Source organism: Micropterus salmoides, unplaced genomic scaffold (genome assembly GCF_014851395.1).
Source record: "Micropterus salmoides isolate LMB-PRFRI ecotype aquatic unplaced genomic scaffold, ASM1485139v1 Ms_hic_scaffold_8, whole genome shotgun sequence".
Lineage (NCBI taxonomy): Eukaryota > Metazoa > Chordata > Actinopteri > Centrarchiformes > Centrarchidae > Micropterus > Micropterus salmoides.
Window position 1 is genome coordinate 17409994 of NW_024044570.1, and position 11858 is coordinate 17421851.

General features: G+C 38.0%; 2 protein-coding genes across 3 annotated transcripts; one reads left to right on the forward strand and one right to left on the reverse strand.

Moving 5' to 3' along the window:
• Positions 1-168: 168 nt before the first annotated feature.
• On the reverse strand, positions 169-3771 carry hacd3 (3-hydroxyacyl-CoA dehydratase 3). Its single transcript, XM_038705161.1, has 11 exons — positions 3552-3771; positions 2926-2968; positions 2764-2837; positions 2505-2669; positions 2276-2321; positions 2021-2131; positions 1799-1926; positions 1582-1694; positions 853-959; positions 639-770; positions 169-539 (listed from the first exon to the last, which is right to left on the reverse strand). The coding sequence occupies exons 1-11, from the start codon at positions 3627-3629 to the stop codon at positions 463-465; spliced, it is 1074 nt and encodes a 357-aa protein (XP_038561089.1). The 5' UTR covers positions 3630-3771; the 3' UTR covers positions 169-462.
• A 79-nt stretch (positions 3772-3850) lies between these two features.
• On the forward strand, positions 3851-8690 carry ppcdc (phosphopantothenoylcysteine decarboxylase). 2 transcript variants are annotated; one of them, XM_038705162.1, is made up of 5 exons: positions 3852-4081; positions 5004-5099; positions 5482-5610; positions 5730-5898; positions 7492-8690. In XM_038705162.1, exons 1-5 carry the CDS (start codon positions 3938-3940, stop codon positions 7623-7625), a joined length of 672 nt encoding a protein of 223 aa, XP_038561090.1. In that variant the 5' UTR covers positions 3852-3937; the 3' UTR covers positions 7626-8690. The 2 variants fall into 2 exon arrangements, with proteins under 2 accessions (XP_038561091.1, XP_038561090.1); XM_038705163.1 differs by lacking the exon at positions 5004-5099 and having other exon boundaries at positions 3851-4081.
• The last annotated feature ends 3168 nt before the right edge of the window (positions 8691-11858 follow it).

Below are 11858 nucleotides of genomic sequence, written 5' to 3' on the forward strand. Positions count from 1 at the left end.
CCTGAGGTTTGTGGGACAGTTAAGAAATCTGGAATAACAAATACAGTATTGGTTGAGAATGTTGTTTCATTCTTCATTTGTAAACAAATCACCATATATAAAATAACAGCAGGGTTTCCTTATCAGTGCTTGTTGCAATTCATTCAGCAACAAATTCCACTGCATTAAAAAAAAAAAAAAAAAAGATTGAAAGGGGAAAGAAGAGTATCACACAGGATATCAACTTACAGCTCTTCACTAATCTACAAAATACAGATAACTCAATCACTACTAAATTAGACCGTCAATTATGAAATACTGCATCCTCTTTTTCATGATGACCATGAATGAAACTCTTAGTGAAAGCAAAAACAACTTTAACAAAAACTAGAACTGATTTGACTGGTGCATGATTTATGAGAATCATTTAGAATGTTCTCCAAAAACACGCAGGCAGCAAAGGTGTTTTGTTGGCGCTGAATCTCAATTTGCTTTCCTCTTCTTGGTATGGAAACGCCTCTTCCTCTGCTTGTAAAGATGACGGAAGTTGATAAAAAGTCCTGAAGAGGGGGGCGTAAACAAACCAAGAGGTTGATATCGGGGGGGGGAATATTTGTTCAAAGATATGTATTGGATTAATGTTTTATCTGGAAACTTACCTAGAAACATGAGAACAAGATAAATGTGCAGGAAGTATGAGAAGCTGATCGAGGTACCGATGGCCTTTGGCAGAGGAATGCTGAGGAGCTTGGTCTCGTCAAAGATAGGAATGGATTGTATCACAGCAACAGCTACATGGGATTGGCAGATGAGATGCATTTTAACATGTATGTGTGAAAAATTAGTAATTCTGAGAGTGGTAAACATGCTCACCTTCAGCTATAACACCTAATGGGTACAGTGGTATCCAAATTGTGTACCGCAGCCATGTGAGAGTTTTCCACTCTGTATTGAAACAGCCCAGCATGTAAAACGGATATCTGAAATTGGAGCATCGTGTTACTTTTAGGGTGGAAACAAAAGGCGCTTTTGTTGCTATTAATTAATTGACACAAGGCTGCATCAATAACAGTCCATCGTCATAACAATGCAGCTGAAATGACTCGCTGTAATGCTGACCCTTGTAACACCAACTGCTGCACCCGTTAGCTGCTTTCTGCAGACTGTAGTTACTCTTGAAGTGATGCTGCTGCTCTGAGCAGATTTGCATTGAGCCCTTTTACTGGCAGTGTGCTTGTTGTGTCAACAGTTAATGACACGGATACCATACTCCCAACAGTTTCAGCATTTGTTGTATGGCTACAACTAACAATTACCTATCACTTAATCTGCTGATTATTTTCTTGAGTTTCTGAGTTAGCAGAATCAAGCAAAAAAAGTAATAATCCAGTAATAATCTCAAATTAACAATATTGTTAAATTCTAAATGTTATCGACGACAAAATTGCATGAAAAATCCACAATTCAGCAAACGTTTGTCCATTTAAAGAACTTTTGTTGTGATTTCTGTGACACAGAAAACTGAAAATAATCATAAATCTTTACAAAGTCCATTTACATGACTGTTCACCATGAACAATGACAAGGTAGATGCATACTTGCCTAAAAATCTCAATGGCGCTCCACAGATAGAAAACAAAGAACACAACTGGCTGGTTGTGCATTTCTTCCAAACTACCAAAAATGATGAAGAGGATAAAATTCCGTCCAACCACCTAGTAAAAGAACAAAGCATGTAATAATAAATTAGTAAAAACACTCGATGTATCGGCACTCCATTTGGTGTCACTGGATATCTTGAAATTCAAACTCTGGCTACCTGTATAAGAGTTGGAATAACACCTGTCCGGACTACACCAAAAGCAGCGTTGAGGACCTCTACTGCTGCCAGGATCTGGCAGAAGAACATCACGTCCGATATGGTGTGAAATGTGTCGTAGAGGGAATCTGAAATGACAGCATTGTTATGTACATGATCGGTCTTACCAGGTTTTTGGGATGAAACTGATCAATGATACAAAACAACGAGAAATTTCCTCACCTTGGCCAAAGATAAAGAGCCGCACAGTCATGTTGACAAAGATCCATGAAAAACCAAGAAACTGTACCAGGTTATATACAAACAAAAATCCAGTTTTCAGGCTGACAAACCCTGAAACATAATAAATAATAATTTAGGCAACTGATGTGATTTGACTAAAATATGCTGCTAAAAAAACCCTCTTTAGCAAAATGTGGGAACAAAATTGTTAGACTTTAGAGAAACATCCAGAAACATCCAAAGATTTGTACTCACCTTCCTCTTTATGCCTCAAAGCCTTCATCCTATTCCGCTTCTCCTCCTTTTCAATGTAAAAAAAGAAAATATATTTTAAAATAAAATAAGTGTTCAATATTTGCGTTTGGTATCAATAGTACCGTCTTAGTTCTGATCATGGTCATATTGACTTTTTGCAATATTGAGTATGTTTTTTAAATACAATTGTCTACGCAAAATGTCCCACTCATCAAAATTTTAATCTCACCTTTTCCCGGATCTCCATCTCAGCGTCTGACTCGTCCAGCCAGCGGTCAAAGTCAGGTATCAGAAAGACTGGTTTGCGCTCCTGTACCGTTAGTCTTTCCCACCAACCTCGCTGCTCTTTCCGCACTGTAATATTCACCTGTCTCTGCGTGGACTTGTGGCTCACCTGAGAACACAAGTTCATTTGATGAGCACAGTCAGCAAAACTAGAGGGCATAGGAGCAGTAGCTACCATTTGGATTTTTGACATGGATACATACCTCTGGCTTTACTGGTGAAAGCAACTCCAAGCTGAACTCATACTCATTTTGTCCTTTTGCACCATGGCCCTGGGCTACACACAAAATACCATGAGAAATGTCACAAATCATGATCTTTTTTCAAATATTTAGACAGTCAAATGAACATGAAATGTATGTCACCTCTAAACTGAAGCACTCCTTCATGTACATGGACATCAATATTCTGCAAAATGAAACGAAGAAGCAGATGATGAGCTTACTTCCTCCTACAGAGTGAGAATTCAAGCATAATACCGTTACCGTAAAAAATAAAACATTTAAAGTTAGACCTAATAACAGTCAAGCTAAGGTTACCATAACAATCTATCAAAAATAGTGACATTTAATTACCAGCCAGAATATTTTCCTTGTATGAAGAAACTCTTGTGGAAATTCACACAGTCCCCACCCTGAATCAGCTCTGTGTTACGGTTTACTGCACAGTGAACATTACAACAATATACAGCGTCATACAAACCACAGAACCAGATAGATCAAGGGGCTTTGTAAATATCATTTATCACCTTAAAGGATCTCTCTATCGTTATTTGTCATCCAGTATGCAAAGTGTACAGCTATCCAGCGGGGTAGCATTTACAAGAACATGCACTCTTTATTTGCATTACTACCTTTAGAGGCACGAAATGGTGCCCAAGCCGGTCAGACAGAACTACCTTAAAGCCATTTCCTGATTAAAAGGGAGTACATGCTGCAGTTTAAGTTAACCCAGAGGGTCTTCGGTAACGTTAACACTCTTGTTACCTCACCTGAGCGTCTGTCAGCTCCACTCGCAGGTAAATCTCTTCATGGCGTTGAGCCCAGTAAACCAGAGGTGTGAGTGTCATTGTATCGTATTTTTAAATTTTTTTATTGAGCTTTGTTTAAAACAAATATCAGGCTGAGCGGATTATGAATGAAGGCTCCTCGGTTCATGCTAGCCGTCCTGGAAAGCTTCACCAAATACCCAGAATATTCTGCGTACGTGCGCGCTCGCCATCTGTCCTGCGTGGAGACGTGCTCGGGCAGGAGAAGGCGTTGGCTGTGCTATCCCCTGATTGGCTGGGGATGAATATTTACGGAAGTAGTTAAGTTGAAGCGTTTTACTGGGCCACGACAAGGTAGTTTATTGATCTCTTCTTGCTGCTATGCGAATATGCAGACAGACAATCATATTTCTTGTCTAAAGACTGATTTGTTGAAATCTTGTGGGACGTTTCGTGTTCTTGTTGGCGTGACGGGAAGCGTTGCAACCTTGAAACTGCCTCTTTTGGTATCCCAGCTTCTTCAGCTCCCTGGGGTGAGCTGCTTCGTATTTATACATTTTTATTCAGAGACGGATTTTAATTACAGTTTCTCCCGTCTGTCTCTGTTATATGCTCCAAGTATTTGCCCATGCGCCTGCAAACAGTATTGCTTCTCAACCTGGCGGGGCGGGCAGAGCTGACATAAACCGCAAGATGGAGATGTAGCAGCTGTAACAGGCAGATGTCTAAAAAAACACCACAACGCAGCAGTATAATCTTGTTATTATAGGCCTCTTTTATCCAGCTATAGCATTGTTATTTTACTTTCAGATAAAGTTCTTTCCATCTGAAGCCTCACAAAGTACAGTGGGATTAAACTAAAGAAACAGTGACTTCAGTTTCATCAGCACACAGAAAAAGCTGCATATTAATGAGAACCCTAAATAGGCTGTCAACGGAAACTAAAACGAGAAGTGAAAAACCTTGAAGTGACGGTGTCTGGATTATTGTGTCAAATGTTTTGCTCTACATAAAGTAAAGACATTGTTAGGACTGTATATTGTGTAACAGGTGTACTTAGCTTTACAGCCTTAATATTCACAGTGAATATTAAAGAAAGAGAGAGAGAGGGAGAAACTCAAACTCTGGTAACTGCAAAAAGCAATGGATGTTTGTGAAAATGATGATTATAATGAAATTAAATATTACAGAAAGATTCTGCTGGATACAGGTAATATAGTCCTGAGAAATGAAGTCAAAACTACAATGCCCACTGTTACTGTGCAAATCTGACAACACAATTCTGTAATAGTTGCTGAGGTGTGCTAAAACGTTAGACCCATAAAACTGTCTCTAAGAAAAAGATCAGTTACTTGCCGTTTGTAGTCATCTCCTCAGCACCATGGCAATGCTAGAAATGCTTTTTTTTTCTTTTTTTTTTTAAGTCCTGTGATTGTCACTTGTTTTATGCTTTAGGTGGATGTAAGAGTGGTCACCACAGAGCATGCTAAGCACTTCTACAATCCTTCAGAGGTTTCAGTAAACATCTACAGTGACAAGGATGAGTGGGAGGTAACATTGAACTAAATGTCAATAATATCAAATTTAGTACAGCCCTTATTGACTGACTGCGAATAGCAGAGTTTCTCAGACTTGTTGCCACAGATAAGATGACTGGATTGTGGAAGATTTTTCAAAAATGTATCTTTTAATAATCTGTGGATTTTTAAGTAAAACAGATATGCAGTGTTTCATACTTTTCATTCAGTCCATTTGAAGCTCCATTCATGCTTCAAAAATTGTAAAAAAGTGAGTACTTGACAGCATTCCAGCTGCTGAGGTCATCAGCCAGAAAAGATTGAGAAATCCTGGTCCACAGTGTCACGCATTCCTGAAAGGAAGACGAAGTGAGTGTCAAATTGGTTGTGGGCCTAACAACATGTCTCTGTTCTAGCTGTGGACTCAGAGATCTGACCCTGTGCTACACATTGAGCTAAGGCGCTGGGCAGACCTACTTGTCATTGCCCCCCTTGATGCCAACACTCTTGGAAAGATTGCTAATGGCATTTGTGACAATCTGCTGGTGAGAACATCAAATTATTATCCAATTACTTACAAAATGTTTTAGCCAATTATTATTGGCTACATTCATTACGCAATTTGAAATTTATTTTGAAGTTGATTAGTCTTTGTCATTGGCAGACATGTGTGGTAAGAGCATGGGATACCAGTCGCCCTCTCCTCTTCTGCCCTGCAATGAATACAGCAATGTGGCAGCATCCCATTACAGCCCAGCAAGTATCCAGGCTGACAGAGTTTGGATATGTGGAAATACCCTGCATTGCTAAGAAGCTAGTGTGTGGAGATGAAGGTGGGTTTTAATAATAGGGGGGGGGGGGAAAGATATTAGGTATCTACCAATATTTACTTTTACCTTATGAAATCTCAAAATGCAGAACCCTGTTGGTTTGACCAAAACAATAACAATAAATCGGAAACATGAAAATTAAACATGACCTGACAAATTCTAGCTCCCATTCTATACTTTCTATCTGCATTATAGTCTTTTCAATTTATTTATTATTACCATATCAGTTTGTAAGTATGTAGAATTAATTTGTACCTTAAATGACTCATCAGGAAAGTAATTATAAAATAAGCAGAATTAGCTAAATACAAGACGGTGCAGATGCAGACAGGTGTGGAAATGGTACTGAAAGAGAGTAGTGCGTACAAATACAGGATATATCATATATCAATGGTCTAAAACAGTGGTTTTTAAACTTCTCAAACTTTGTCTGTTATGCCCCTCTTCAAAAGCCAAAATAAAGTTCACCACATGTAAATGGACTGAAATCATTGAATATATGGAGAAACAATTAAAAAAGTAGCCCACTTGAATTCGATTGAAAGAAAGGAAATTATTCAGGTCAGCACAATATAATTATCAAACTCTTGTTTTTTAATTTCCCTTCATAAATCATGTTCATTCAGCTTAGTTCCACTCCATATTTTTCCTCTGGTCATCAAATGTCCATATGTGTAAGCTGACTGTTGCTGTTAATTCATTCAAAATCCTTTCTTCCGGTGGATCTCATGACTTTTCACCTTTCTGCAATGATGTAAAGCTGTGCTCCAGGGTGTCAGTACACTGGCATCTCTGTTGAGTGTAGTTTAAGATGAAGCAGAGCACACTTCTGACTCCCCTCTGACCACACCAGCAGTGATGCTGGTTATTTTCAGATGGGTGCAACAGACTTCAAACTTGCAACCAGGGAGAGCAGTAAAATATGGCTTTTCAGTCTGGTTTTAAGTTGAAAATTTTTGAATGCCCACCCTACTTAACTAATGATTAGGTGATATCTGAACTGGAGAGGCCCATTGATTTCAGTGGCAAAAATCTGGAAGTAACTAACGGAAAAGTTAGTTAACTGAACAAAAAATGAAGTACTACTATCTAATCAATTGATACTAGTAAAACGGGAATAGTTGCTAGTAACTAATAAATAAGTATTAGTTGCTTGTAGCGAGTAGTAAGTTTTAAGGAATAAATGTTAAAATGGCTTCCATAGTTTTGCAACATTCACTTCGATGACTGTAAATGTTAACTTTCTGCAGTGGCTTCACTGTCGGAGCCATAGACTAATAGATATCTGCTCTGGAAAACTTTTACTTTGAATCATTTGCAGCAGGGGTGTAAGAAGTTTGCATTAACAGTATCAGGAGATCAGTCTGTGTACAACACATCTATCTGAACAACACACTTAAATAACCCAGCATAGATTTAGTTATGCAAAGCCTGGGAGTGTACAAGATATTATGTTTATGTAGGTGTATATGTGAGTATGCAAATGTGCATGAGAAGTGTGTATGTGTATTCTTTGTATCGTTGCTTTCAGGCCACTGACTAATCTTCCCTACAGAAGGTGTTTGTGTCACTTGGCAATTCTTTACTTTATTACAGGTAAAGGGGCCATGGCGGAGGTGTCGACTATTGTCAGCGTTGTAGAACAGTATCTTCAGAAATCAAATGAGTCATCTCAGAAGTCATGCACATCAGATCATGTTGCAGATTCTGCTGGCCTCAAAGACAAATAGATAGTAAACATGATGACTTGTCTTCAAAAGGAATTTCTATCCAAACCTTCAACACCCTACACACCCATGATAAACACAATTTCTTTCACCTATTTCACACCTGTTAAGTGCTCTTATTGGGATTGTGTGGCTGTGTACAGATATACAGTCATTGATTGGCATCTCTGTGTCTCTTCTGTTTATTTGTTTTTTGAACCTGTTTGGGCAGGGCAACATGCACCTTTACCCTTCTTATTAGTACATGGACTTTGGAGGCCTCAAGTAATTGCTAGCACAGCTCAATCCAAGTGCAACCTCACCAGGCAGAATAAGACTTGTGTGGGGGTGCAAGACCTTAACTTTTACCTGCAGCTATAAGAGCCAACAGGTGGTTGCTGTATTTTATGTGTCATCTATTCATCGTGATACTGACATGATTCATGGCTTGTTGAAAAGGGAATACCTCTCAGCTGATCTTGTCATTTAAGCCCCTCCCCTTTTCTGCAGTGATGATTAATCTCACTGAAACGTGAGTATATTTCTGTCGTTTACAAAGCAGCGTTTCATGTCATCGAGCTTATGTGGGTAAGTTTAAAAAATGAAGTTGACAGTTTTCTGTTTACACTTCTGTCTAAACATCTGTCATCTGCGCTGAAATGCATCTGTTTATAGTCTGCCTTCCAATGCTAAAAATGCTTACTGTACATCTCTTCCTTGGCTTTGTCTTTAAAAGTGAAGGGCAATGAAGTTGTGCATTACTGCCAACATTGTGAAAGGTGTGTGGTTGAATGGACATTATGACAAACCTGTTTTATGATGTGCTCCATTTGGCAATCAGGAAAAAAAGTTTGGTTCCTCTAAACTTCCTTGTGACTGTTTATTTTGTGTTAAGTATAGCTGAACAAAGAACACGGTTTGGGTGGGGAATGGGAATATCGTGCTTTGTCAAATAAAATAACAACTTAATGGAGAGAAATGTGATGGTAATTCTTGGGCTGTTAGCATTGATAGGCCTTGTCTTTGACAACAGAATGTTAAAGGTGAAAGAAATTTGGTTTTTCATTGCAAATTAAAGTTTCAACAATGCTTGTGAGTGACTTTGTTTTTCTTAATAGCAAAATGTCACAATTTCAAACATTCTGTAGTTTGTAGAGAAAACAAATGTAAACTGCTTAAAACAACAGCAGTGTACTTCAGCAAACGGGTCATTATGCTATTAAAAGTCCTTAAATGCATGTGCTTATCAAGTCATTTTAGTGTGAACAATATTCTTCTCTATAGAAGCTGTTAGAGATCCTTTGGGGTTAATTATGTGAGACAAAGCAACGGAAACTCTTTTCCCACAAGGCACTTTGACAGACTGGCTATACAGCAGGACACATAACATACAAATGTCAACTGTATGGGTGTTAGGTATGGATATCCCAGACTGAGTGACCATTTGGTACCAGTAGTGTCTTATTTTAGTAAAAATATACTCTTATTTTATTTGTGCAGACAATATTTATGTTTAATATTTTTGAAAAATGTCCTGATAATATTGTTAGAGTAGAGATGTATGCTACTCCACGCACCTAAGGTCAAAAGTGATGAAACCCATGATTCACATAGTGTTTAGACATGTTAATCTTTGTGAAAACCCTCCGTCCCCTAACAAAGTGAAATGCAGCAGTCTGGATTGTATCAAGAGGAGACAGACGAGAGCATGTCGAACAAAATCACAATAATATAAACAATGGTTTGTTTTTATTACTGAGTGGAAGCAGACAGTAACAACTGTCTTTACTTGTAATAAACGTAAAGGGATTGAACCTTGTACGTGGAGGGTATGTTTGTCTGTCATAGCACTTTGAAAACAACGGTAATATTATTAGTATTATGTCTCTTCTGCAATATTATAATGTTGGACAAGTAGACACAGCACTTTAGGCTGCCTGTTTCTTATCAGTTTCAACAACAGATTCAGATTTACGAATACAATCTAACTCACCACTGTATAAAGTTGATTATTTAAATTATTCTATCTCACAGTTATATGCCTTTTATTGTTTCACAGCACTATTGAAAAAAAACAGAAGTCTTCCTGATCACACACATCACTAGTGAATCGTAAATTGTATTTTTGTCATGCACATATTTCCAAAGCACTGAAATTCCTCTTCCCTGAGAGACATTTGTGCTGTGTATGTTTGTTTTTTTCTATGCTTTCCAGATTATCTTAGTTTATCTCCGTTCCCACCGAATCCAAGGGAGGCAGGGGAAATTTGGTTTGCAAATAACCAGAGGCATTGATACTGTTGAACCGTCGAGGTTGCAGCACATGGAGCCATGTGAATGGCTCGCCAAGTAAAAAGCATCCTTCCCTGAGCCATAACTTGTCCTGCTGCTATTGGCTGCTGAGTGATTCTATTAACGATGCTAGAGGAACATTACATCAGCCATAGCAAGAGGGGGAGTGTCATCAAGGCCTTGGCAGCTCTGTGGAGGAGTGTGCTGCCTGCAGGTGTGCCTAATGGGAATAAGCACGATGTTCTTACAACGAGGGACAAATCATCAAAACTTCAGATAGGCTGTAATCCGATGCAAGGTGAAAGTCAAATCACACGTACGCTTTCAAGACTAAACATGCGACTTTTCTCTACTGTCTCTTCAATACCTGTTTGTCCAAAGATGTTTACTTCAAGAACTTACTGAACTCTTCTCGCAAAAATATTATTGAACTCTCACCTTTATCAAACCTCTTTTTGGTCAAAACTGTGAATCCCAGAAATTCTAATATAAATACAATTTGTAAATGAAGGCCAATGTGACTAAACATGATAAATCACGTCTACAAGAGACTGATCCAGCAGCATACCAACTGAATCACCGCACTGCCATCATACCTCACTGTCACTAATGATCACCAACGTTACTTAGTTAAATTCAATTAAATTTAAAGATTAGCTCAATTACATTTGATGGATAACCAATTATTATTATTCTCATGTAATAATTAAACGTTTTTGAAATCCATTACTCCTTTATACTGGCTACATTCACGTACAAGTCACTTTATTAAATCAGGTAGTCTCATTGACATCAAGAGACTCAAGAATAAGAAACAGTCATAGTCAAACAGCCAGCAAACAAGAACAACATGTCTTAGTGACAAAAGTAGATTTAATAAAATGAATATCAGGAGGCAAAAGCGAAATCAGATGGTAAAGCTTTAAAACTTCCAAGGGGAATGAAAGAATCAGCTTGATTATAGTTTGTTCTGTTTTAAAGGCACATTGTGCCTGAAACTAGTTCTGCCAAGGTTATAAGTGGTTATGGGACATCTAAGGCTTAGTAGTTATTGGATTGTACACTGTAGGTACAAGATTTAAATTAGAGATGTGAGGATGTTTGGACGCTTTAACAGTAGAAATGTGAAAGAAACTAAATAGTCAGCTGTCACACTGAGCATGAAGCTCCAGTTTTTGATCAACGCCATTATAACTGGACACAACCCTAATTTAATACAAAAAATTATATAATAATATAATTATAATTAATTTGTTTTTTATACTTATTTGCTATTATGAACCAGAATATACACAGACACTGCATCATATAGCAAAATTTGCTATGATAGACAGTTGTAGGTTAGCTTTCTGTAGGATTAAGTTAAATATTAACTTCAGCTGTGATGTGTATTAGTGGATTTGTTAATTGTACTCTAGATGAAAAGTTGCAGTGGAGTGACTGAAAATGAAATGTACATGTGCAGTACCTCAGCGGCAAGCGATAAAAAAAGAGACTGACTTTGTATGGTCAGCCGTCCACATTGCACAATTCAGACTTTTCATAGTGAGCATAGTCTATACACTATACTGTATAGATATGGGACATCAAATATGCAGTACAGCAAGATGATATGTTGTTCACTGTGTCAATATGTGTGCACGTTCAGGTCCACATACATCTCGTGTGTTGTAACTCGAGCAGCCTCAATCTAGTTTGTGGCCTCTGGGAATATTCAGCAGTGTTTCATCAGAAACAACATCCTGAGAGATCAGCTGCTCTACTCCCTGTGTCACCACAACTCACCTCATTGACTCTCAGAAGACGTTTAAAAGTGGTAAACACCTCGTGGATTCACTCATGAGCAAGTAGAAATCAATGAATTGCATTTGTCTTGTACAACATGTGACATATTGTTCTTTATATATTTATTCTAGTATGTGTACTTTATGTACGTATTGTACTGTTACATACAATAACAATTAT